Below are 27,196 nucleotides of genomic sequence, written 5' to 3'. Positions count from 1 at the left end.
TGCTGGTTAATTACACTTTTATTGGAAGCTCACGGCACCAGAAAGAAGGCGACTGCAGCCTCTCAGACCGTCTCCAAGCCCCAGCAGCTGCCCCGGGGGAGCGCCCGCTCGGGGTGACAGGATGCCTGTGGCTGGCGGGGCTTCTCACCTGGCACTACTGACTTTTGTGGTCAGAGCAGAACCGGAAAGACATCTCCATGGACGCGTCACAGCAAGTGCGAGAAACGGGTGGCTGGCCTCTGAACCGCCGGGCCTTCTAGCAAACAGGGACGCGACGTACCCAGGGCGGGCACGCCTGTTCCTCCGGCTCAAAGGGGACCAGCTGTCATCCAGAAAGTGCCCGATGTCTCAGCTCTGCTGGTCAGAGCGCAAATGGACCCGCCTCGGTGCCCTGTTACCCACATAGAGTTCATCCCCCTGCCCGGGGCCCCTCAGAGGCTTGCACCAAGTGGGGGGCCAGTGGGATGACCGTCCTCTCAGGGACGTACCCCACAAGGCAGGATCCCACGGGCCACAGGCAAGCAGGGGTGACCTGGTCGACCCTGAGTGGGCAGAACCGTGTGCCCACCTGGCCTGTCCAGGACCTGAGGAGGGGTGGAGTGTCTGTCCAGTGGGCAGGCATAGTGGACGGACAGCTCTCTGTCCACCCAATAGAACAGCAGGGCTCCAGAAGACTCCTGCCAAGAGAGCCACGTGCCCTGGGTTTCACGGGGCCAGCTCCAGCCCCCTGGACCAAGCGGTCAGTCATCCAGCCTGCTGCAGGCTCTGCAGGTTGGAGGCTCTGTGGGCCCACCCCATGGGCAACACCAAAACCGGATGGAGGCCCCCAGTCTGGCTGCAGGGGGCCATCAGGCGTGGGTGGGCAGCATCTTGTAGGGGTTCAGGATGCCCTTGGGGTCCAGGAGGGCCTTGAGCTGCCTCATGAGCTGCAGCGCCTCAGGGGGCTTGCTGTAGCCAAGGACGTCCTTCTTCTTGAAGCCCAGGCCGTGCTCGGCGCTGACACTACCCCGCTGCCCCGCTGTCCACTCGTACACGTAGGGCTCCAGGGCGCCCAGCAGGGACGCGCTGAAGGCCTCAGACGTCACGTTGAGATGCAGGTTCCCGTCCCCTGGAGGGGCAGGGATGCGCAGGTCAGCAGGGCCTCCTCTGCCCCTTGAGGCCCTCTCCTCCCCGAGGCCCCCACTCCCAAGAGCCCCCAGCCCCACCCCGCCACCCTTCACACCACTGGCCACTGACCTGGCAGTGGTCACTCCCCTCCTCCGGAGGTCGCAGCGCCCCTGGCCACACACACGTTTCTCTCCGAGTTCTCCCCAGCCCCCCACCCCACCCGCACAGACCCCCCTCCCCGAGGGCCCCCGCCTGAGATGGACAAACATCCACCCAACCTGCCCGAGCCCAGCTGGACCACTGAGGCCGCCGCAGACCCGGGTCCCCCAGCACCCAGGACGCCTCTGACCGGGTGACCTGCAGCCTCTGACCCAGTGACCTTGGACCACTGAACCTATGAGCTGGGACTTTTTATGCCCCCTCCCCCATGCACATCTGTCAAACGTAGGGAGCAAACCAGGGACCCCTCTCCCACCAAATGTGGTTCCCACAGCACACCCGGGGGGGAAGGTTCTGAAAACAAGCGAAGCACTACAGAGAGAGAAGCTGGGCTCCTTTGATACTCACCTACACCCCCTGCAGGGGCCTGGGGGATCCACATGGCCCCAGGGCCCTCCCCACTCCTTGTGCAAGCAAATTACCTCCAACTCAGCCTCCAATAATCCCCACAGATAAAAGCCTAAGACACACACACACACCACACAAAGCCTAAGACAAAAATTACAAACACACAGAAGAGAAACCATGATGACCAAGACCCACGAAGACCTGCGATCCAGTGATTTCCAAAAAGAGAAAATAAATGGTTCATGTGTTTAAAAAAACATGAGCAAAAAATATAAAACACAGACCAGAGAAAGCTTTTAAATATCCAGTTCAATCTTCTAGAAACGAAAAAGATGGTCACTGAAATGTCAACGAGCAGAGAGAGATGTAGCAGAATGGAAAGCAGACAAGCACGCAGAGATCTGGGCCCGCGGATGGGAGAGACAGGCCGCGCCATAAGCCTGCGGGGGATGCTTGGGGGGCAGGGAGACGGTATCCACAGGGACAGCAGGGGAGCGGTGTTCGAAAGCAGAGCCCACGGACTCCAGCTGACAGACACTGACCCACCCAGACAACGCTGAGAGAAGCCAAGGAACTCCAGGACAAAGGACAGATCTTAAAGCGCACTTCTCTCCGTGGAGCCCCGCTGGTCCCCGGCCACCTGCCGACAGCAGTTAGCAACGCCTGCACTCTGCAGAGAACAAGGCTGTCAGACCAGAGTCTCAGAGTTCACTGCGGAGAAACCACTGAAGAGCAGGCTCATAAAACCCATGGCATGCGGCCACCTGCCTTCCCAGACCACAGGACTCTCTAAAGGCAGGGCTGTGACACCAGGCCAAAGACGGGCCCGCAGTGTGGGTGAGTCTGCTCAGACACGGGCTCACACGGCAGTAACAACAGCACCGCCACCAGGGCTGGGATGTCACGGCGCTGGGGCACGTTCCAGACACAGCGACCCGGCGTGGGTGATGGCGCCCAAGGGACAGGGCCCCAGGCTCCCTGCTCCGAGGACTGGCCAGGCTCTCAGGGGAGCAGTGGTGTCCAGGGGTGGGGGACAGAGAGCTGACTGTAAGGAACTGGCCCAGATGACTGTGGGGACATGGTTAGCCCAGCATCCACAGAGCCAACCAGCAGGTGGACACCCAGAGACGAGCTGAGACTGCAGCTCTGGTCCAAAGGCCTCTTCCGTGGGGGATGTCCATGTCCCGTGGCCCGGGCCTTCAGCTGATCAGGTGAGACCCTCCCACATGGGAGGGTGACCTGCTTTACTCAAGGTCTGTGGATAAATGCTAATCTCATCTTAAAACTATCTTCACAACAATATCCAGACTGACGTCTGACCAAGCATCTGGGCACACAGCCCGGCCAGGCTGACACACAGGTTGCCACACTGTTTGGGAAGAGGGTCATGATACTGATTAATCTCCAACTCTTTTAAGGTAGGACCACCCTGATAACTTTGCCAGAAGAAATATCAACAACCTCAGATATATAGATGATACCATTCTGATGGCAGAAAGTGAAGAGGAACTAAAGAGCCTCTTGATGAGGGTCAAACAGGAGACTGAAAAAGTGGCTTGAAACTCAATAAGATCATGGCATCCGGTCCCATCACTTCATGGCCAATAGAGGGGAAAAAGTAGAAACAGTGACAGATTTTATTTTGGGGGGCTCCAAAATCACTGCAGATGGTGACTGCAGCCATGAAATTAAAAGATGCTTGCTCCTTGGAGGAAAGTTATGACAAATACAGTGTATTAGAGATCAGAGATCACTTTGCTGACAAATGTCCCTATAGTCAAAGCTCTGGTTTTTCCCGTCGTCATGTACACACGGCAGAGCTGGCCCATAAGGAAAACCGAGCACTGAAGAATTGACGCTTTCACGCTGTGCTGCTGGAAAAGACTCTTACGCGTCCCTGGGACTCCAAGGAGATCCAACCAGTCCATCCTAAAGGAGATCAGTCCTGAATATTCATTGGAAGGACTGATGCTGACGCTGAAACTCCAATATTTTGGCCACCTGATGAGAAGAGTTGACTCACTGGAAAAGACTATGATGCTGGGAAAGACTGAGGAGGAGAAGGGGCGACAGAGGATGAGGTGGTTAGATAGCATCACCAACTCAAACGACATGAATTTGTGCTGGAGTCCAGCTCCAGCAGCCAGGGATTCAACCTGAAGGAGTGAGTGGTGTTGGTGAGAAACGAGACAGCCTCTCGGTTTTCTTGGACTGCCTGTTTATTTCAAGTTTAAGATTCTCTTTTGTACTTTTACAAAAACATTAGGTCAGAGGTTTGACATTTTCAGTTCTCTCTCACCCAGATTTATTATCTCCATAAATCATTGTTGCCCTTCAAACAGAGTTCCTGCTTCAGTGATTCTCTAGGAATCAGCTTTACCATCTATTATCTACATCCTCTAATGTGTCCTATAGTTAACTTGTGATTACATTGTAACTCATACTACATTCCTCAGTTTACTACTTATCTTCCTAAATCCTGTTTGCCCCTAACATCCTGAGCTCACTATCTCTTAAAAAGGCTTCTAGCTATAGTATCTCTAAAATTCCTAACCTCTATAAGCTATAGTAAAATATGCTAACATTCCAACATTCCTTAAATCTTTAACTTCTAACTATTGTAATTATTTCTAAGCCCTAAATTCAGTAAACTCCTTTACCATAAACATTTTCCTCACAAATAGGCTTCAGATAGCACTCCCTCCCATGGCCTCAAGCTGCGGCCTATGTGCTCACCCTGAACACTCTTTTGTAAAAGTCCTTGAACAAATGTCAATGACTAACTTAATGAATTATTTTCTGAGCACAGCTGCAGAAGGCGGTGTGCACCTTCTCATGCTCCTCTCAAGAACAATAAGCACCTTAGTACTTCTTTTCAGTCAACTCAGCCGAGGAGAGGAAAAGACAAGTCAGAATCACAAGGCCTAACTCCTTCATCCCGGGTCCGTGCCTGCGGGACAAAGAGAGGGGGTGGGGCCGTGCCTCTGTTTTGTCAGTAACGCCTAACGCGGCTCCCGACAAATCTGAGCAAACTCCAGAAAACAGTGGAGGACAGAGAAGTCTGGCATGCTACAGTCCAGGGGGTCACAAAGAGCCGACACCACTAAGCAACAACAGCACCACCACCTCCCTGATAAAGACACAGTTCTAGGGATACTGCTGGGAGATCAGAGGGGCACAGTTTCCTGTTAGTAAATGGAAACAAACTCTGTGAGATAAACACCAGCCAAAAGAAGGTAAAGCAGTTCAGTTCAGTCGCTCAGTCGTGTCCGACTCTTTGCGATCCCATGAATCGCAGCACACCAGGCCTCCCTGTCCTTCACCAACTCCCAGAGTTCACTCAGACTCATGTCCATCGAGTCGGTGATGCCACCCAGCCATCTCATCCTCTGTCGTCCCCTTCTCCTCCTGCCCTCAATCTTTCCCAGCATCAGAGTCTTTTCCAATGAGTCAACTCTTCGCATGAGGTGGCCAAAGTACTGGAGTTTCAGCTTTAGCATCAGTCCTTCCAATGAACACCCAGGGCTGATCTCCTTTAGGATGGACTGGTTGGATCTCCTTGCAGTCCAAGGGACTTGTAAGAGTCTTCTCCAGCATCACAGCTCAAAAGCATCAATTCTTTGGCGCTCAGCTTTCTTTATACTCCAACTTTCACATCCATCCATGACTACTGGAAAAACCATAGCTTTAATTAAATGGACCTTTGTTGGCAAAGAAGGTAACAAATCAGAGTAAAAAAAAAATAGAAGAAATGGGGACAAATAGAAGGCCCAAAGTGAGACCAATCCAGGTCACTGTACAGTCTCTATAAATGAAGGGCAGCAAAACGTGCCACCTCAAAACAGGCCACTTTGGCATAAGGATTATTTTGAGCTGAAGGCAACTGAGAAGAAAGAGACACAGAATAGCCCCCTGCCCTCCATCCACCTGGAAGCAGGACGAGAGCGTGTAAAGGTGCCCCAGGCAAGGGCAGGGTCGCCACCCGGGACAGCTCCAGGCTTTGCCCCTGAACGTCCATCCTCTTCCTTCATCCATGCTGTCTCCAAAGAGGTACTGTTCTTTGCTAAAATGCCCTACAAGTCTAACTACCTGAAACTGAGCAGGACCCTGTGGGGTCTCTCTGTTCAGCCTCCATGACCTTCCCTGAGCTCCAAAGGGAAGACTGGAACAGTTGCTAACCAGGGAGGGGAGGGGTGCAGAGACAGGGAGGAGCAGGCAAGAACAATAGAGCGGCAGGGGCAGGGCGTGGGCACGACCTTTAACAGAATGAGATGGCCTGGAACGATCAGAGCCAGATGGGCCCAAAATGACTACGCGTCAGCCTCCACCTGACCTTGGGCCTCAGTACACGTCATCGCAACACGCCAGCACTGGCCCACCAGCACAACAGGTCCAAGGGCGACCCACAGAGACCAACAGGTCAGCCGTGATCCAGTTCCTGGAAACCCGCCTCTCCGCAAAACAGCTGGAATAATCCTCCCACTCGTTAGCTTATGAAATTACTCACCTAATACACACTGGCTCTCCCCTTCTGAGGTGGCCCACACTGCAGCGTGTCCCTCTCTAAATGAACCCACTTCTTACTGACCGTTTTGTCTCCCACTGAATCCTTTCTGCAACGAGGCATCAAGAACCTGAGCGTCATTAAGTCCTGAGACCAGGTGTGCAATCTTAGTTAAAAGACCACAGGTGGACTTCCCGGTGCTCCAGCGATTAAGACTCTGCCTGCCAACGCAGGGGACGTGGGCTTGGTCCCTGGTCCCAGAGGACTCCGCACACCGCAGGGCAACTAAGGGCCGCAGCTCCTGAGCCTGTACGCGCCAGAGGCGGCCTTGAAGCTGTGCTCTGCAACAAGGAAGCCACTGCAGTGAGCAGCCCACTCCCCACACCTGGCGAAAGCCCACACGGCAGTGAAGACCTAGCACAGCCCAAAGTAAATCAATAGCTTTTAAACATCACACACATGTTGCACGGTTAGCTGCTCACTCAGGTCCGACTCTTTGCGACTCCATGGACTATATTTAGTTTGCTCCTCTGTCCCTGGGATTCTCCAGGCAAGAATACTGCAGTGGGTTGCCAGGCCATTCTCCAGGGGCTCTTCCCGACCCGGAGATCGAACCTGTGGCTCCTGCCACTCCTGCACTGCAGGTGGGCTCTTTACTGCTGAGCCAATGGGGAAACCCAAAAGTCACACAGCACACGTGAAAACAACTTGAAAAAACAAGACAGAAAAGACCATGGATTTTGACTGGGTTCGAGTCCCTGCCCCCACTACATGGGTTCACGTCCCAATCTGAGGTACGTGGTTTCAGCTGCACCTCAAGGGACGCATATGACAGTATCTTTGAGCTTTACAGAACTAAGCGCCCCTAAAAGTGGAAGCTGTCAGGTTCTTCCTTCCACAGAGGATCCCAGTTTGCTAATCTGGAGAAGCTCAGGAGACACCTGACGCCAGGCTAAAGGAATGCAGGCCCGGCTCACACCCTGGTCCTTATCAATCATCAACCCTGCCCTGCACCGTCCCCATAAACTCCTCAGCAGACCCTCCCAGCGTGGGACACAGTCTGGGGGCAGGAGCCCACCGTGTCAGCCCTGCCTGGCAAAGCAATAAATCTACTTTTTATTACTTCACCCCAAACTCTGCCTCTGAGATTTGATCTGGCATTGGTGCACAGAGACCGAGCTCTAGGCATCAAACTGACAACCCAGGTCTCCACCTTCAGAAGCAGCCAAGGCACCAGGAGAAGGGGGCCCACCCTTACTGCAGGGGTGGGGGGCTCGCTCGGCAGCTGACAGTTAAGTGGACTCGGGCCGCTGGCAGCACAGAGGGCAGACGGGATCCAGAGGGTCTGCTCTCAGCACCTGGCAAACAGCTAGGGAGACTGGCGGCGCCCCAGGCAGGGACCACACTTTCACCAGCGGCGTGCTCCACTCAGTCCTCCATCCACCGCATGGTCAACAGCAAGCCCACGGCCTTCAAGTGGATGGAAAAGTCCCACATGTTTAGAAGTTAAAATACACAGTTCTGCCCACCTTGCGGGTTAAAGAAGCAATGATGAGGGAAATCAGAAAGCATTCAGAACTGAAAGATGACGAGAGCACCCTCAGACACGGGAAACACCCGGGCAGTGGCAGAGACGGGACAGAGGGAGGCACCTGGCCGTCCCCGACCCAGTCCTCTGTAGAGGGGTGGCATCGAGCGCCCAGGGCAGCAGACGCCCAGAGCGAGCTGAAGTACCGGGCGTGCAGGGCCAGCGCCTCGGTCACAGGACACAAGGGCCTGGAGCCGGATCTGGCCCTCGTGAGTCCTGCGGGCGCTCCTGGATGCTGCCAAGTCTGAGGAGGCAAGAAACAGGTACTTTCTAAAACCAGCAAACACCACCTGTGTGCTTACATGGAGGGAAACTTAAATACACTGAAGAGCAGAAAGGCTGAAAATCAGTGAGCTACGTATTTCATTATAAAGTCAGAAGAGCAGCGGTGATGCCGGGAGCTGGCGACAAAATAGCGAGAAAAGCGCCCAACGGAAAACCCACACGGAGAAGCCCAGCAAGCCCAGCGCTGACTCTCTGGAGAGGCTGCAGAATCGATAAACGCCTGAACAAGAGAGACGGAGGTGTGGACGGGGCCGTCCCCTCCCTTCCAGTTACGAGGACCCGGCCGTCAGCCCCTGCACCCACCGCCCTGCGCGGAAACCAGGATGCACGCTGGCCCGGGACCGGCGAGAGCCACGCGGAACGAATGATCTCCAGCCCAGGTGCCCGCATCTCCCCGCGCACAGAAAGCACTGAGGTCACCGCCTTGGCACGCCCGGCTTTGTGAGGAGCAGCAACACTGTGATGTTTGACCACACGGGCTTTTCTGGCCCCAGCACGACACTCTGACGTATCCTGGCTGCTCCCCTGCCCCCTCCCCTCCTCTGCACCGTCCGAGAGCCCGCTCCCCGCCTAGAGCTCTCGGTACAGTCCCAAATAAAACTGAATTCACAACCTTCGGGTTGTACAGATAAGAAACAATCCGAATCCGGACTTAGACAGTCCCCCTCCGCAAGTGCTGGACATGGCACGAAGGATAAGAACAGCACAACGCCAGAACACTCAGGATCTTAGGAGAGACAGACAAAGGCCAGAAAAAGATGAGCAGTCAATTCTGAAGAAAAGGCAAGCCGGAGAGTCCTGTAGTTACGAAAGAAAGTGCGTTGTAGTCAATCTCCTCAAAAAAATCACCAACGAAAACTTCAGGCCCAAGCACCTTCATCTGCAAGCTACTAAACGTTCAAAGAGGAGGTGATTCCAACCTGCCAGACGCTTCTAGAGATGACCCCCAGGTCGCTTTATGACTCTGAGACCAACCTCCAGCCTGCACAGACAAAGGGAACCAGACAGGGCGGGACGGAGGAGCTCCTCCGCGGGGTCAGTAAATGGGGTCAGACAAGACACAGAAGGGTCCCCGTCATGCTGGGCTGACCCGGACACACAGACCCACTCGCCCCCAGGTCAGAGAGATGAGCCCCAGGGGTCAACGGGAAACCGGAGCCCGGCACCCGAGCAGACGCAAAAAGAGCATTCAGAAATCAGCAATCACGCTCAATTTCCAGAGTGGAATTCCACCACGTGACGCGTTCAGGGCCCCCCCACACAGTCCCGGGAGGTGGAACTGAGCCCACCTTATGAAAAGGACAGTGGAGGCCCCAGGCAGAGGTCACCCCCACACCTGTGAACAGACGGGGCTTTGAGACACCCGGTCCCAAAGGCTGCTGAAAATCAAGGGGGATGAAATTGCTCCTTCATGTGAGTCAATAACTTATAAGCGTGACTCTTCTGCACACAATAATGACGGGAACTGGTTTTAAGACCCTTTCATCTGGAGGGAGGGCAGGGTCAGAGCTCATCCTCAAACATGAGACCCCCGTGATCAGGCCGGCCCCCGCCCCTGCCAAGCCCCGAGCCCGCGCTCCCAGGGCGGGCCTTCCCGGGACACCCCAGGCACGCCCCCCACCCTGCGGGCTGTGCTCACCCAGGTGGCCGTAGCCCACCACGTGCTTGGCGCTTGGGCCGAGCCGGGCACGCAGGTCGCCCACGAGGTCGTAGAGCCGGTCCAGGGGCAGCGAGAGGTCGTACTTGTACACGTAGCCGTCACGGCTCAGGGCCTCAGTGATCCTCTCCCTGAGTGCCCACAGCATCTGGAGGGGGGACAGGCACTGTTACCCAGAGCAGGCAGGGCTGCAGGATGACCCCGGGGTCAGGAGGAAACCCCCGGGTGACAAAAACGTCCCACGCCATGACAAGGGCGGGGCTTCCGTCTGAGAACGCACACTGGACGGGGGCCCCAGATGTAGCCAGGCGGGCCCCTGAGGGCAGACACCCAGGGCCCCTCGGAGACAATCAGCGCTGACCCTGTGACCCTGGGACTGGCCGGGCGGGGGAGCTCGGGGACACAGGCGGGGACCTCAGCACGGTTGCGCACCCTTCCCAGCACCCCATGACGTCCTGTCCTGTCACAGACAACCCGGGAGGGCGTCCCTAGGCTTGTCCCGTCTGGTCCCCCCCATCCTCCATCCCCCCCCTCCACATCGCAGGAAACCTCGAGGCGAGGCAGCTTTCTGGGTAAGGGAAAACATCCTTTTCTTCATTTCTTTTTAAACAAGCCCACGGTGCAATAATCCCCCCTGAGTTCCTCGCCAGCACGGGACGCCCAGCGGGTGTGTGCATTTCCCCAGTCACTCAGCACTGTGGGTCACGCCATTCCCGCGCCTGGGCTCCCTGACCATCACCCTGGCCTGATGCTCCTCCCATACCCGGGGCCTGGCCACATGCCTGGCCTGAGCCCGGCAGCCCTGCCCGCCCCATGCGGCCTCCTCAAGCCCTCACGTCCCGGCGCGGCCACAGAGCTGCGGGCCCCTTATCCACTCACCTTGCCCACTGCTCCAAACCCAGCCTCTCTAGAACGTTCCATCTGCAACCCCTCTGTGCACCTGCACAGCTGACGCTGCTCCCCAACCCGTCCAGGCCCAAGCGCCCCCGACCCCCACCCCGCGCCACCTCCAGGCCCCCGGACGCCAATGCTTGAGAACAGGGCACTGAGGCAGGCAGCGTGGCCCCTGGCTGGGACCCCTCCCCTGGCAGATGGCCCAGGAGCCCCGCTCTGGCCGTGCCCACCCCGCACAGCAGCCTGGAGCTCAGTGCACCCAGACGGAGCCCGGGCCGCTGGAGCCGGGCCCTCCATCAGAAGACGCGGGCCGTGTGCCCGGAGTGGGCAGGGCCCGGCTCTCAGGCCCGAGGCCCAACAATTCCTCATTCCCAGGCAACTGACAGAGTGCGTTTAGGGGGGAACAAGGGAAGCGTGGGAGGCAAGCCCCAGTACTGGGCCCTGATGGGGAGAGGACGCAGCCCAGGTCTCAGCCCCCATCCCCCCAGGACACAGGCCCCATCCCCCCAGGTCTCAGCCCCCATCCCCCCAGGACACAGGCCCCATCCCCCCGGGACTCAGGCCCCATCCCCCCATCCCCCCAGGACTCAGCCCAGCAAGCCCAGCCTCAGGAAGGAGTGGACAGAGTGGCTGACAGGAAGGTGGTGGACGGGGAGCAGGACTGAAATCCTGGGTCAGGAGGTGAGGGCCTCCCGGGAACCCAGACCAGAGGGCCAGGTGGGAACAGGATGGGTTGCAGCCTCTAAGGTCCCATGTCCCTGGATGGTGACCGTGGCTACCCAGCTCCCAGGCCCGCACGGTGACAGCGGCCTCCTCCATGCCAGGCCCACTCTCCTCACCCTCTGGTGAAGCCCCTCCCAGGGAGCCCCCCACGCCCTGCCCAGCCGCCCCCCATCCACAGGCCCTGACACCAAGTGTGTTTTAGTGAGGCAGCCAGCAGGCAGGTCCCCGGCTGCAGCCCCTCTCACTTTAGCAGTGGGGGCGGGGCATCACCCACCTTGATCCTCCTCTCGTCGCTGCCCAGGGTCCCATCGGTCACCAGCCCCGAATCCAGCACCTGCTCCAGGAAGCAGCCCAGCTTTTCGGCATCGTGCCCCGGCCCAGAGCCCGCCGTCTCAATGAGGACGTAGAAGGGGCTTTCTGGAAGAGCAGAGGCAGGGTGAACAGGGGGCGGCGGTCAGGGGAAGGCCAGGGCGGGACAGCCGGGGCCAGGGGGCTCCAGCACCTCCCGACGCGCTGGGGTCACCCACAGAGCAGCCGCCGGCTACTGTGGCTAAAAGACAGGTCCTTCACTGTAAGAGAGACAGTGCCCCCCGGAGACACGGCAGAGCCGGAATGCTGGGGCTGGGATCGCGCAGTGGAGGACAGGGCTCCTCTCATCAAACCGCAGGGTGAGCGGAGGTGTGGTGCCTGCCGTGGTCGATGACTCCCGGGGGGCCCTCTGTGCATCCAGGGGCCCTCAACACCCCCAGGGACCCTCAATACCCTCAGGGACCCTCCATGCCCCCCAGGGGCCCTCCATGCCCCCTGGGGCCCTCTGTCCATCCAGGGACCCTCCACGCCCCCCAGGGGCCCTCCATACCCCCTAGGGGCCATCAATACCTCCAGGGACCCTCCATGCCCCACCAGGGCCCTCCACGCCCCCAGGGGCCTCCACACCCCCCAGGGGCCCTCCATCCCATTAGAGACTCCCCACCCACCCAGGGGCCTCCCCACCCCCACCCCAAGAGACCCTCCACTTTTCCAGACCCTCACACACAGAGAAGACACCACGTAGGGCCCTCACCAGCACCCAGCCCCCGTGGAGCCCTGGTCCTGGACTTGCAGCCTCCAGAAAGGGGAAAATCGGTGCCCTTGCCGAGGGCTGCGGCTCTGTGGGGGCGGCCTGGGGGGAGACCAGGCCCACTTCCTCTGGTCAGTCTCAGGAGCGAGAGCGCCAGCACCTGCAGCTGTGCAGGTTCACACAGATGCACACAGCGTGCGGGCCCAAGAACCAGGTGTGACGAGCTCGTCGGCTCAGTCGGAACAAGCTGGCTGAGCTCTGGTGGCTGGCACGTTGTAGGGGGACACTTCTCCCAGCTGAGGAGCCGGTGGAGGGTCCTGACTGCGTCTGGCTGTTCCAGAGACCCCGGGGCTCCAGCACAACTGTCAGCATCTGACCCAGCTCTGCAGGGGAAGGGCCCTCAGGGAGAACCCTGCCCTCAACAGCGACGGGGACACCAGAACCGCCACACTCCCTGCCACCTCTACTCCACGGACGGGCTGGAGGCCTGGCACCTTCCATCAGCCCACATGCCAAACGGCGCCAAAGGTGAGGTGGGCGCTGCCCACAGGCAGGCAGGGACAGTACCTTGCACGGGGCAGGAGAGACCGAGGTGGAGCCTGACCAGCTTCATGCACTCAGCGTCCATGAACTCAAACGCAGACAGGATCTCGCCCAGCATTGCCCTGCAGGTGCGGAAGGTCTGCAGAACTTCAGCAAAGCCCGGACAGCCTGCAACGGGCGCGGTGAGAGGACAGGCAGACTGGCATGCAGGCACCAGGCCTCGCCACAGGCCACCCGAGCCCGCCCTTCAAGCAGCAAAACCAACCTGCCCGGCCAACGGCCACTTGGAAAGTCACAAACACGTGGCCAGAAACCGGCCCCTCGGGAAGCAACTTGGCCGTGTCTCTATGACACCCTGGGCCCCGCAAGCCATTCAGGGCATACTTCCCGGACCCCAGCTCTCCACGGTGCCCCAGCACCCGGGGCTGGCTGCCAGGCGCCCGAGGCGGAGCATGGACGTCGGTGTGCAGGCAGGCAGGGCAGGCCAAGAAGCCCTGGTGGGCACGGGGGTGTGCTCGGCCCTTCCCGGCAGGGATGAGGAGGCACTGAGGGGTCCCGGGGAGGGCAGGGAGGAGGGTCATGGGGTGGGACCCACTCTGTGGGGCCAAGGAGTAGCCGGGGGTGGCCTGTGAACCCCAGCAAAGAGAGCTGAGCGAACTGGCGACAGATCGGAGGAAAGCTGCCAGAACACAACACAGAGCCGGACTGGAGGGAAACCTGCGCGGTTACGACACGTGGAGACTGACCACCTGAAAGGTCCTCTCGTGCATCTGACCACCGTGCTGGGGGGAGAGAGGGCTGGGCAGCTGCTGAGGACGGGGTGGAGGGAAGCTTCCGGAAGTGAGGGGTTTAGGAAGTTTCAGAAAGAAAAAGAAACGCACTCTCACAGGAGACACACCGGGACCCATAAAAGACCAAAGGAAAAGAGGAAATCTCTACGTCGGCCAAAGAAAGAGAAACACCCCCTCATGGCGGCTGCAGGGGACGCCAACCCGCCACCGGTGACCATGGAGCCGTGAGGAGCGCCGCTCCCACAGGATGGGAGACACCAGACACCGGGGCCAGCTTCCGGGAAAGGGGAGGAGGGAGACGTTCCAGACAGACTCGCATGGACTCACATGGACTCAACAGGGACTCACAGCCCCAGGCATCCACGACAGAGCAACCAGGATGTGTTCACAGCTCGGGGCCGGGAAAGCCCAAAGCAGGAGGGCAAACGTGGAATTACAGTGATGACCAGCGCGACGGAAGGGACAGACGGACGGAATCAGGACAAGGCTGCGGGGCCCAGAGCCTGGCGCGGGTGGACGGCGGCAGGGGAGGAGGGGTACAGGGAGCACGCATGCGGGCCTCGGGACAGGGGAGTCAGCCGAGCGGCTGGAGGGGGGGCCCTGGGGCAGGGGAGTCGAGAAGCCGCGCCGCTGGAGGGGGTGGCCCCGGGGCAGGGGAGTCGAGAAGCTGAGCGGCTGGAGGCGGGGTGCCCCGGGGCAGGGGAGTCGAGAAGCCACGCAGCTGGAGGGGACCCCGACGCGCTTGCAGAGATGGTGGCGAGCCGCTGGCCCCACCAGGTGGACTAACGGCCCCGAGATGAACAGACACGGCCCTGGACCTGGCACCAAACACCGCTTCCCTGCGAACCTTACGGCATGAGTGAGTGAAAGGGAATGAAAGTCACTCAGTGTCTTTCACTGAAAGTCACACACATCCAACTCTGTGTGACCCCAGGGACTGCAGCCTGCCAGGCTCCTCTGTCCCTGGGATCCTCCAGGCAAGAACACTGGAGTGGGTTGCCATGCCCTCCTCCGACGGATCGTCCCAACCTAGGGATCAAACCCGGCTCTCCTGATTTATCTTCTTTTGGTTTTACTTCCGTTTGGTCTTTACCCTACAGCATAAGCTGTTATTTAAGAATAACAAACAGCGGGTGGGTGAGACACAGGAAGCCCCGGTCCTCTTACAGAATAAAGTGTGCCCAGCCCAGACCCCACCTTGGCACCAAGGCCAGGTCCCGGGCCATGGGGAGAGGAGAGGCAGGAGGAACGGGAGGGGCGGCCCGCGGGCTGCAGGCAGTGCCACCCAAGACTCCCCCGGAGGCTGGTGGAGGGCGCCTACCGAGGAAGGCCACGTTCACAGTGCTGGGCTTGGGCGGACACAGAATGGACACGGCCGTGATGACCCCCAGGGTGCCCTCTGACCCAATGAAGAGCTGCTTCAGGTCGTAGCCCGTGTTGTCCTTTCGAAGAGACGTGAGGCAGTTCAGGACGGTTCCGTCGGCCAGCACCTAGAGACGGCATCAGCACTGGCCCCACGCTGCCCTGGGGAGGCCAAACCACCCTGTGCACCCTGAGAGCGAGCCCCAGGGCGGAGGAGCGGGATGAGGGAGCACCCAGGGTGGAGTGGGGAGCACCCAGGGCAGAGCAGGGAGCATCCAGGACAGAGGGGGGAACACCTGGGTTGAGTGGGGAGCACCCGGGATGGAGCAGGGAGAACCTTGAGGAGCGGGGAGCACCTTGGGTGGAGCGGGGAGCACTTTGGGTTGAGTGGGGAACACCCAGATGGAGCGGGGAGCACCTCGGGTAGAGCCTGGAGCACCTGAGCAGAGCACAGAGCACCTCAGGTAGAGCAGGGAGCACCTGGGGTGGAGCCAGGAGCATCCAGGGTGGAACACAGAGCACTTGGGTGGAGCAGGGAGCACCCAGGGTGGAGCATGGAGCACATGGGCGGAACAGGGAGCACCCAGGCGAAGCACAGAGCACCTGGGTGGAGCAGGGAGCACCCAGGCGGAGCCCAGAGCACCTCAGGTGGAGCACAGAGCACCTGGGTGGAGCAGGGAGCACCCGGGGCGCAGGAAGGCAGAGAAAGGCAGTGCACCAGTGTCCCCATCCCTGCACTCCTCATCCCCAGGCAGCTCAGTCAAGCTCTCTAATCCCGTTTGACTCTTGTTTGGTGAATTAGTCAAAAGCTTAGTGAAACAACTTGCAAAAGCCTGCAAGATACTTGCAATAAAAAACAACCTGCAGCCAGAGAACAAAGCCACAGGAACCGTGCGATTCATCAGACAGAAGTGGCCCCTCCTTGGGTAAACATAGGGTCTGGGCCTTAGAGAACCCCTGGAGCCGTGACGGAGGCCTGACCGGGCTCCTCTGGGCACAAGCCCCAGGAAAGCCGGCAGGGGGAATGCCACAGTCCGGGAACCTGCTCAGGGCCACAGCTCCCACAGCAGCCTTTCACGGGGGCAGGAGGTGCGTCATCGCCTCGTTGGAAGCCGGAGAGTGGGGTGCTGCGTGTAACCCCCACGGCCCGGGTGGGGCCCAGTGGAGACCAGGCCGCACCCAGAGGTGGCCTCCTTGCCCACCTGAGGCCCAAGAGGGTGGCACCAGAGCTGGGCCTGCAGCACCCCGGGTGCCCGTGCATGGCAGCAAGGGTGCACCTGACCCCTGAGCCAGGGGGTCTCACCAGAGACCTTGCATGACGACCATTGGAAAGGACAGCCCCCTGGGACCAACCCAGGAACCAGAGCAGGTCCAGCCAGGTCCCCGGAAGCAGGGCCAGTGCCCGGCGGCAAGTGTCCCCAGCTCACCACTTCCAGGCCCAGGACCGTCCCCCGCAGGGAGCCGTATCGCAGGACCCGCAGGCCGCCTGCGTTGGTGGCCACATTCCCCCCGATGTGGCAGCTGCCCTTCGCCCCGAGGTCCAAAGGCATGATGAAGCCCCGCTCCTCCACGTACTGGCTCAGCGCCTCCAAGACACACCCCGCCTGGCAGACCAGGACCCCTGCCGAGCAAGCAGAGCCCCCGTAGGGGCCCTCAGGCTCAGCCCAGGGGGCCCAGCAGGCCAAAAAGCCCGGGAGGGGCATCCGTCCGCCCAGGAACCAGGGCGCGGAGGAAAACGGGTATGCCCCATCCCTCCCCAAGAAAATGCCTTTATGAGAAAAGAGGAAAGGCCAGTGAGGCCACGTCGGGGGAACAGGGCTTACACACACAGGCTCACTAAAGGGAGCGGTGAAGAGGGGCTCCTACAAGGCTAGGGCCCTCAAGTGCAGGTGGGATTCTGCCCCAGGGGACATGTGACAAGTCTGGAGACAATCTGGGTTGGAGATGCTGCTGGCATCAAGTGGGTGGAGCCTGGGGCTCTGCCCAGCCCCCCAGTGTCCAGGCGCCCTGGCCAGAGAGCATGCTCTGCCCAGGGGTCCTGCCCGAGAGGCACCTACACAGTTGTGGGGCCTGGAGCTTCAAAACCGTGGAGCCCCTTATACGCCCCGCAGGCCTCAGGAAGGGTCGGTGTGGCCGGGAGGGGCCACAGAACAGCTCAAGTCCAGGGTGTAAGTCACCCCAAGTGCCAAGGGGCCTGGGCGACTGGCTAAGGCAGAGGGGTGGCTGCTCGTCCCCCCACGCCGGACCCGGGCCCCCCTCACCCCAGCCCAGCCCAGCCCAGCGGCAGCCGGCCTTACCCGACACGTCATGAAAGCTGAGGACCTGGTTCATTAGGGCGGTGGACAGAATGATCTCGTCGAAGACGGGTGTGCTGCCGCCCACCATGCCTGTGTTGCCCCCCTGTGGGTTCACAGCCAGGTTCCGCTCGTGGCAGTACCTGGGACACACCGAGGACCAGGGTCAGGACCCTCTCCGACTCCCACGCCAGCACCCTGGGGGGACGCCATCAGGGCCGTGAGACCCCAGCCTCTCCCGCCACTGAGCCAGGCCACTTCCTGCCACAGCCTCGAGGGGGTGTCCCCTCCGTCCCCACACATGACGGGAGTCTGAGGGGCAAGTGACCCCACAAACTGCAGGGGGAGCAGGCGGCCATGGCCTTCCCAGGTCACGGACGAGGCCAAGGCCACCCCGAGGCTGCTCCTCCGAGCGCAGACAGAGTGCCCACTGCTGCCCTGCCTGTTCACCTCAACAGCTGCAGCCCTGGGCACTCAGGGCCCCTCCTGCCCCCCACCCCACGTCTCTGCTCCCCCTTATCCTGGGCTGCCCACCCCTCCCCTGCCCATTGCCCTTCAGAGCCAGGTCAGAGTCGCCAGCAGCACCTCATCCCCAGCCAGCCTCCTACCGAGCAAGGACCTGAAGGGACCGAGCCCTGATGGGTCAGGATCTGCACGCTGGGGCGCCCACCCCGAGGGGCAGGCTGCCCACCTGTGTCACGTGAGCCACCTGCCAGGCAGCCAGCCTCCAGCAAAGCTCAAACGGAGCAGCGCCAGGTTCCTGGGGCCCTGCACACACCTCCACAGGGCAGCGCGGACAGAGCACTCTCAGGCGCTCACCTTCCACGCATCGACAGTGGCGTGGAATAGGAATCAGACCGCGGGCATTGCCACGTGGAAGGGAAAGACCGTGACGCGGGAGGTATAATGTGATGATGCTTAACAACCCACACACATGCAGGAAAGCGCTGAGCTGACAAACCAAAATGTCATCAGCGGTTACACTTGGAGAGGAAATTTTTGCTTTTGCAATTTTTTCTTCTTTATGGCTTTCTATGTTTTCCAATTTTTCTATAGTAAACACGAGCGTGTAGGGATTGAAAACCTCAAAGCAAGCGTTTTTCAAGAAAAGGCCTGTGCCCGCCGCTGCCCTGGGCATCGAGGCTGCCCGGCGCCCCCTGGAGGCCGCGGCTCCGCTCAGCCTGCTCGGCCCCGCCCTCCCCTGCTCGGCCCGCCCTCCCGTCGCCCCGCCCTCCCCTGCTCGGCCCCGCCCTCCCCTGCTCGGCCCCGCCCTCCCCTGCTCGGCCCCGCCCTCCCCTGCTCGGCCCCGCCCTCCCCTGCTCAGCCCGCCCTCCCGGGCCCGCCTGCGTGGCCGCGGGGTCCGCGTGCTCTCTGCCCCGCGCTGGTGACTAGGGAGTGGGGCGGGCAGGGCGCCTACCTGAGGATGTGTGCCACCTCCTGGGTCGTCCGCGGCCTCAGCAGCACCTTGCTGGAACCTGTGGGACAGAAGCCACGGTCACCCAGGAGGGGCGTCCCGTCTCCCGAGGAAGCTAGCCCGCCAGCCTCCAGGCCTAGAGCCCGATTCCCTGAGGAGGAGGGCCCGCCCGGGGCAGCCCGTGGGCTGGAGCTGGGCCCGGGGACCTCAGCGGCAGGGGCCTGGAGTCCTCTCCACTGCAAGTGACTGGGTTTCCCCGGGAAGGAACCTGTGTCGTGTGGGGACACCTGAGGACACGTGAACATCTGGCGCCCTGCGAGCTGACGACGCCCATGAGCTTCAGTGTCTGTGGATCATCCTCACCCGAGTCTGTTCTCTGGGCGGATGCTTCCAAATGCACGCATTCTCCCGCACTCATGAACCCATCTCCTGCTCCAGGAAGGGGCCTTCCCCACCTCGTGTATTTATCATCTTGGCCATCTGTCCACAGCAGTGCAGGCTGTGCACTCTCAGTTCCTGGTTATCACAAGTTATCTGATGCCCAGTCACAGCCTTATCTGTTGGCATTCCTGACCACTGCCTCGAAGACAATCAAGTTTCTCTCTACGGTCTCAGTTTTGCGGAAAGTGCTTTAAGCAGCTAAGAGGCTGCAGGAGGACAGGAGGCTGTCTCGCACATCTTCCTGCTGCGTCACTGACTTTTACGGTGCTCTGAGATCAGGCTGTAGTTTCTAGCTTATTTTCTTATTATGAAAGCCGTTTCTCACTTGCTTTTCATCAAATGAACTGTGTCTGCCAGGCGGTTGGCTGTCAGGCCTCCAGGCCCTTCAGGGCAGCACAGTCCCGGGACCCTGGTCGCCCGTGAGGCTCCTGTCGGTTTCATTCACTCGTGTTTCTCAGCACCTGAGCTCCCACCGTGTGTGCAGGCACAGGCACAGAGAGAAAAACAAAGTTCTCCCGCCCCGCGGAGTCACCTTTCTAATGGGGAAAAGGGTAAGAAAATGGTCCATTGTGTTAGTAAGGGGAGGCTACAAAGAGAGCAAAGCCCAGAGCAGAAGTCATCAGAGGCCAACTCTGGGGAAGCTCCCAGGACGGGAGGGAAGGAACGTCCAGCCTGGAGAGGCTGGCAAGGGGACAGGCAGAAGGGCCAGCCGCACAGGGTTGGGGTACCGCCGCCGCCATCACCCCCCACTGCAGCCTCCCTCCCCCTCTGAACACCCTGCTGTGCTCACAGGCGGGCCACCCTTGATCCAGCCCTCCTCATCCTGCCCGCCACCTGCCAGGAGCATCCCCAGGGCTCCAAGGGCCTAACTTCAGTGGACCCTCCCCCTGCAGGCCCTCCCGGAGGCTGTCTGCCCCCTGTCCTCTCTGTCAACCGTCTGCCCACTGTCCCTGGAACAGCTGCCCCCACTGCTGCTGAGCCTTCCTGCCTCTGCTCTGCTTCCCCTGCAGTCCCCTCTCACTCAAGGCGCCTCTGGCCTTGAGGAACGGGAGGCACCCTCCTCACCCCAGGGCCTCATCCAGGCACCCTCATCCCACACGCAAACACAGCAGTGCTCCCGGCTCTTGGTCCCCCAGTCAAGTCCATGTCCAGAGATCTCAAGGTCAGCACACACCACTCAGGGTCAGCGCACACTGCCTCGGGGTCAGTGCACACCACCTGGGGGTCAGCACACACCACTCGGGGTCAGCGCACACACCTCGGGGTCAGCACACACGGCCTCGGGTCTGCTTTCACGGGACCTTGCAGAGCTGAAACCTCCTGCCCCGCCCTCGGCAGGAGCCTGCTGGTCAGGCCACAGAGACTTTCTGCTCCAGGACTCAGAGCCACCTCCTCGAGCCAAGTGGCCCGCAGAACAAGCTGTGCCCAGCATCCACGTTGCCCATGGGACTGTGGGCCCCCACGTTCCTCAGGGACCTCCCTCCTATCTCGGTATCAGAGACACCACGTTGCCTTGCGCTCGGCAGGGAGCTCTGGGTAGGGCGGGGCTGCCTCTGAGGGCAGGACAGGCCTGGGCACCTTCCTCAAGGGCACCCTGGTAGAGACGCCCAGCAGAAGGGCGTCCACCGCCTCCACCCTCCCCACAGGTCAGGACCGGCCAGTTATCTGCGCCTACGCCCCAATTCCACTTGCTCCTGATGCTGCACTCTGATCTGGAGCCTCACTCAACTTTCCTACCACCAGCACGGCCCCCACCGTGTCTGAGCCAAGAGCCCAGCACACCCTCCAGGGCTCGCCTTCAGTCTGGACTGTGCTGGCTCCAGGCCCAGCCTGAGGACCTGGACACAGTGTGTCCGGCATTTCAGGCTTAAACATGTCATCATGTTGTAAACAGCTTGTCTTCCATATCTTCTTCAGTTCAGTTCAGTTCAGTTGCTCAGTCGTGTCTGACTCTTTGCAACCCCATGAATTGCAGCACGCCAGGCCTCCCTGTCCATCACCAACTCCCAGAGTTCACTCAGACTCACGTCCATTGAGTCAGTGATGCCATCCAGCCATCTCATCCTCTGTCGTCCCCTTCTCCTCTTGCCCCCAATCCCTCCCAGCATCAGAGTCTTTTCCAATGAGTCAACTCTTCACATGAGGTGGCCAAAGTACTGGAGTTTCAGCTTCAGCATCATTCCTTCCAAAGAAATCCCAGGGCTGATCTCCTTCAGAATGGACTGGTTGGATCTCCTTGCAGTCCAAGGGACTCTCAAGAGTCTTCTCCAACACCACAGTTCAAAAAGCATCAATTCTTCGGCACTCAGCTTTCTTCACAGTCCAACTCTCACATCCATACTTGACCACTGGAAAAACCAGAGCTTTAATTAGACGGACCTTTGTTGGCAAAGTAATGTCTCTACTTTTGAATATGCTATCTAGGTTGGTCATAACTTTCCTTCCAAGGAGTAAGCGTCTTTTAATTTCATGGCTTCATTCACCATCAGCAGTGATTTTGGAGCCCACAAAATAAAGTCTGACACTATTTCCACTGTTTCCCCATCTATTTCCCATGAAGTGATGGGACCGGATGCCATGATCTTCGTTTTCTGAATGTTGAGCTTTAAGCCAACTTTTTCACTCTCCACTTGCACTTTCATCAAGAGGCTTTTTAGTTCCTCTTCACTTTCTGCCATAAGGGTGGTGTCATCTGCATGTCTGAGGTTATTGATATTTCTCCCGGAAATCTTGATTCCAGCTTGTGCTTCTTCCAGCCCAGTGTTTCTCATGATGTACTCCAAATATAAGTTAAATAAGCAGGGTGACAATATACAGCCTTGACATACTCCTTCTCCTATTTGGAACCAGTCTGCTGTTCCATGTTGCTTCCTGACCTGCATACAGGTTTCTCAAGAGGCAGGTCAGGTGGTCTGGTATTCCCATCTCTTTCAGAATTTTCCACAGTTTATTGTGATCCACACAGTCAAAGGCTTTGGCATAGTCAATAAAGCAGAAATAGATGTTTTTATGGAACTCTCTTGCATATCTTCTTAATATGCAGCAAAGACACTGTTGGTTTTTATAACTAAGTAGGTCATGTTACCTCTGAAATCACTTCAAGAGAAAACACAAAACTGAAAGTCTTAGCCACTCAGTCGTGTCCGACTCTTTCTGACCCCATGGACTGTAGCCCGCCAGGCTCCTCTGTCCATGATGGGCTTTTCCAGGCAAGAATACTGGAGTAGGTTGCCATTCCCTTCTCCAGGGGATCTTCCTGACCCAGGGATCGAACCTGGGTCTCCTGCATTGCAGGCAAATTCTTTACCATCTGAGCACCAGGAAGACTACACAGGGCCTCAGGAAACCTGCTCTCAGGAAGGCAAGCTGGGTCCAGAAGGAGAATCTCCAAGCTGCTGTGGGGGTGTGGGCAGCCAGGCCATCTTGCAGGGCCCACATCCTGCCCAAGCGAGCTGCAGAGGGCACAACAGGCCCCCCAAAAGACGTATAGACACCCCACCCTGCAGAACCCACGAACGTGACCTTCCTTGGAGAAAGGGTCCTTACAGATGTAATTAAGGATCTAAAGTTGAGACCATCCTGATGAGGGTGGTACCCCAATCCAAGGACAGGTGACCTCATAAGAGAACAGAGAGGGAAACACAGGGAGAGACTGTGTGAGGAGGGACAAGGACTGGAAAATGTTGTCACAAGCCAAGATCACCTGGAGCCCCAGGAGCTGGAAGAGGCAGGAGGGACCCTCCACTAGAGGGAGCCCTACCCACACCTGAGAACAGAGAGCAGACACTCCAGTCGATTGAGCCCAGTTTGCGGTTCTTTGTTATATATTAGCCCAGGCGTTGGGCTGCAGCCATGAAATTAAATGACGTTTGCTTCCTGTGAGAAAAGCTATGACCAACCTTGACAGCATATTAAAAAGCAAATATTACTTTGCCAACAAAGGTCCGTCTAGTCAAGGCTATGGTTTTTCCAGTGGTCATGTACGGATATGAAAGTTGGACTATAAAGAAAGCTGAGCACAGAAGAATTGATGCTTTTGAACTGTGGTGTTGGAGAAGACTCCTGACAGTCCCTTGAACTGCAAGGAGATCAACCAGTCCATCCTAAAGGAGATCAGTCCTGAATATTCATTGGAAGGACTGATGCTGAAGCTGAAACTCCGATACTCTGGCCACCTGATGCGAAGAACTGACTCATTGGAAATGACCCTGATGCTGGGAAAGATTGAAGGCGGGAAGAGAAGGGGACGACAGAGGATGAGATGGTTGGATGGCATCACCGACTCAACGGACATAAGTCTGAGTAAACTCTGGGAGTTGGTGATGGACAGGGAGGCAGGTGTGCTGCAGTCCATGGGGTCGCAAAGAGTCAGACATGACTGAACTGAACTGAACTGACGCCTTGCGAGGAAGTGAGTAGTAGTTAACACACACACACCCCTCAGAGCAGCTGGGGGGTCAGGGGGGCGGTCAGCTGTTTTATCTTAATTTGCAGATGTCCTGAATCAGAAAAGCGTCTGTGACGCCGCCCAGAGCTCCTGCACCCAGTGCTCACCGCTGGCCACATGGAATCCCAGGCTGTTCCTCAACCCTGCCCACCCCAAGCATGAACTGTGAACAGACCCTCACTCACCTCGGACTGTCCTCAGCCAGTCCACGTTGGGAGGCTCAAGCTCCTCCGGGTCTGTGATGACCCTGCCAGGGACGACTCGCTCCAGGGCGGCCAGGTCGTCCTCAGACACCACGGAGAAGGGCAGCCGCCGCACAGGGTACCGCTCCGGGGTCAGCGTCACCTCAGGAGTGCGGGAGGAGGCTGAGCAGCTGCCTCGTGGAACCAGGGGGCTGGTGCCCCAGGCCCCTCGCGGGCCACCCAGCCCAGGGATCTTGGACGGCCCTGCCCACATCTTCTGTCTCACAGAGGCTCCCTGAATGCAGGCTGCCCGCCAGCAGAAGAGCCACGCAGGCCACCGGGGCACCAGACGGGGCATCATCATTCCTGCCCTACAAAGTGGTCAGACCTATGACTCTGGAACAGCATGGAGCTGATACAAAGGCAGCACCTGCAGGGTGGGGAGACAGGCCCACAGTGGCTTCCACGGCTGCGGTGGCAGTGAGGTTTGGACCACCCGGAAGAAGCGGGCTAGGTGGGCACAAGGGACACGAGGCCTTCAGCTGACGCAGCACAGCCCCTGGCAGGAGTCACCCTGAGAAGTCACAAGACGCACACCCCTGGCGGAGGCCACCCCCACCCCCACCTGTGTTAGCTTTAACATCTGCAACAACCACGTCTCCCTCTCAGCCCCTCTTCCTTCACAAGGAACGAGCAGTTAAGGTGCTGTGAGGGACAGATGCCACTCCCCTGGTGGCTCAGCTAGGAAAGAGCCCACCTGCAAATGCAGGAGGTGCAAAGCGTGCGTTCAATCCCTGGGTCAGGAAGAGCCGTTGGAGAAGAAAATGGCAACTGGCTCCAGTATTCTTGCCTGGGGAATTCCTTGGACAGAAGAGCCCGGTGGGCTATACAGCTCATGGACTGGGGTCGCAGACTCGGACACGAGTGAGCGCGCGCGCGCGCGCACACACACACACACACACACACACACGGTGGTTTAATCTCTCAGCGGCGCCGACCCTGCGACCCCATGACTGTAGCCAGCCAGGCTCCTCTGTCCCTAGGATTGCCCAGGCAAGAACACTTCAGAGGGTTGCCATTTCCTTCTCCCTGGAATCTTCCTGACCCCCGGAGTGAACCAGTGTCTCCTGAATGTACAGGTGGAATCTTTAAGACAGAGCCACCAGGGAACAAGTGGTTAAAATAATATGTCTTATGTTTGTGGATATGCTACAAGTTCACAAAAACCGGGGGACAGAGGGAAGCTCCTCTGGGCCCCCATCCTGGGGGCCCGGGAGTGCGCAACTCGCCAGGCAACCCCCGGGGAGGGGAGCAGTGTGGCGCACCGGTGTTCTGGTTGCTTCCAGCTCACCTGGCGCTCAGACCACCTGGGCGGCTCAAGGGGCAGCGCCCCCGGCGGGGTCACACCTCCGAATGACCTTGAGGACACGATCAGAGCCCCTGGGTGCCTGGAGGCAGCAGGCGCTGCACCAGTGGGGGTGAGGCTTAAAAGAGGCGCGGAGGCCAACCCCGCCTGTTCAGGGCAGCGCAGGACAGGTAAGCAGCGAGCTCGGGGCCGGACTCCCGCCGAGGGCCGGGCGCCTGGGGTCACGGCCGTCAGGGGACCACCGGGGGCCACGGGGAACCAGGAGCGGCCGCCCCAGCCAGGGGCCGACGACCAAGCGCCGGCGCCCCAGGCACGCAGAGTGACCCAGGCTCGCCCGGAGGGCCCGGGGCGCGCAGCCTGCGCGATCGCGTGACCGGATCGGCCCGGGCGGTGGGATCCGAGGGCCCCATGGGCGCCCGTGACCGCACGCCTCCGCCGCCCCCAGCCCCTCCACCGAGACCCCGAGCGGCCGCGCGCACGCACTCACGTCCGCGTCCCCGCCGCAGGCTTCGCGCCGCCGCGGAAAGTGGGCGGGGCTGGCGGGACTGCGCTTGCGCCGGAAGCCCTCGGGGACCCCGCCCACCCAGGCCTGGCCCCTGTTGTTGGCTCCGTCCACCCCACTGCCCCGCCCTCTGCCCGACTCCGCCCATCAGCGGCCCCGCCCCTTTCCCCGTGATGTCCGGCTTCACCCAGCTTCCCCCGCAAGGACAGCTGGGCTTGAGTCGCGTTGGCACCGTCTAGCGTGGCCCCTGCACACCCTCCCACCCCTTCCACGAGGACTGGCCCACGTGTACATCCCGCCTGACTCCAGAGCGTAATTCTGTCCTCCTAAGGGGTCCCCAGAGGACCGTGACTCACCCTCTCAGCTTCGGGGAACGCTGGCACCCAGAGCCCGGGTCCCCTGGCCCCGACTCTGGCAGAAGGGCAGACATCCCTGCGGGTCAGGAATGCACTGCAGGCAGAGCCCTAGGACACCCCGAAGCACTTGAGAACCCCAGTGACTCAAGTGAGGGGGCCTAGGATCTGGGCTCGGTGGCGATCCCACTTCAGGAAGGCCCTGACCCGCCCCCCAGCACCGCCCCGCCCCGGAGGACACAGAGTCCGCCTCTCGGGACTGCCGCCTCCTCCAGCCCCTCCAGTTTGTGCCCGCTCGGTGCCAGTTTGCCACCCACGGCTCCAGGGTATCTGCTCTGTGGGCCCGTTGGGCTCTGCCATCCAGGGCACCAGGCTGGGGGGGCTCCCGGCCTGACAGGTGTTCCCCGCCCCAGCCACCCAGCGGCCAGCTCCCGGCCGCCTCCCCCTCCCCCGGGGGTGCCAGCGGAGGCTGAGCAGCAGGTCTCCGCAGACATCTGAGCCCCAGCTCCGTGGGGCTCCTCTTCCCAGGGCTCCTGGGACTGAGGTACCCAAGGTGACCATGCAGCCAGCTGGCCTCCTCTTCCTCTGAATCCCAGTCAGCCCACCTCCTCCAAGCTGTCAAATCCACAGACTCAACTTGCTTCCTCCAACTATTGCTACCTCAGTGTCCCTTTTTGCTTCTTCAGCCCTTGCATCAGTCAGTTCAGTTGCTAAGTTGTGTCTGACTCTTTGCGACCCCATGAATCAGCACGCCAGGCTTCCCTGTCCATCACCAACTCCCAGAGTTCACCCAGAATCCACTCACGTCCATCGAGTCAGTGATGCATTCCAGCCATCTCATCCTCTGTCATCCCCTTCTCCTCCTGCCCCCAATCCCTACCAGCATCAGTCTTTTCCAATGAGTCAACTCTTCGCATGAGGTGGCCAAAGTACTGCAGTTTCAGCTTTAGCATCATTCCTTCCAAAGAAATCCCAGGGCTGATCTCCTTCAGAATGGACTGGTTGGATCTCCTTACAGTCCAAGGGACTCTCAAGAGTCTTCTCCAACACCACAGTTCAAAAGCATCAATTCTTCGGCGCTCAGCCTTCTTCACAGTCCAACTCTCACATCCATAC

At 59.5% G+C, this 27,196-nt stretch overlaps 1 protein-coding gene across 5 annotated transcripts; it reads right to left on the bottom strand.

Annotated features, from left to right (window-relative positions):
* D2HGDH (D-2-hydroxyglutarate dehydrogenase) lies at positions 1-26,287 on the bottom strand. Of its 5 annotated transcripts, none has more exons than XM_061412949.1 (10): positions 26,084-26,287; positions 23,863-24,289; positions 18,793-18,850; positions 17,379-17,518; positions 16,509-16,702; positions 15,041-15,209; positions 12,953-13,096; positions 11,600-11,742; positions 9,691-9,856; positions 1-1,108 (listed from the first exon to the last, which is right to left on the bottom strand). In XM_061412949.1, exons 2-10 carry the CDS (start codon positions 24,221-24,223, stop codon positions 849-851), a joined length of 1,635 nt encoding a protein of 544 aa, XP_061268933.1. In that variant the 5' UTR covers positions 24,224-24,289; positions 26,084-26,287; the 3' UTR covers positions 1-848. The 5 variants fall into 5 exon arrangements, with proteins under 5 accessions (XP_061268933.1, XP_061268932.1, XP_061268935.1 ...); XM_061412948.1 differs by lacking the exon at positions 26,084-26,287 and adding an exon at positions 25,713-25,781; XM_061412951.1 differs by lacking the exon at positions 26,084-26,287 and adding an exon at positions 25,211-25,760.
* Positions 26,288-27,196: the final 909 nt, after the last annotated feature.

Source organism: Bos javanicus, chromosome 3 (assembly GCF_032452875.1).
Source record: "Bos javanicus breed banteng chromosome 3, ARS-OSU_banteng_1.0, whole genome shotgun sequence".
Lineage (NCBI taxonomy): Eukaryota > Metazoa > Chordata > Mammalia > Artiodactyla > Bovidae > Bos > Bos javanicus.
The sequence above is the reverse complement of the archived record's forward strand: the minus strand, read 5'-3'. Positions and strand labels throughout refer to the sequence as shown.

Coding starts and splice junctions, on each gene's coding strand:
- D2HGDH (XM_061412949.1), bottom strand. CDS start 24,223: ATGATGATGCCCCGTCTGGTGCCCCGGTGGCCTGCGTGGCTCTTCTGC. Junction 17,519..18,792: donor GAGGTGGCACACATCCTCAG/GTAGGCGCCCTG, acceptor GGTGTGTCCCAG/GTACTGCCACGAGCGGAACC. Junction 15,210..16,508: donor CGGTCCTGGGCCTGGAAGTG/GTGAGCTGGGGA, acceptor TGCCGTCTCTAG/GTGCTGGCCGACGGAACCGT.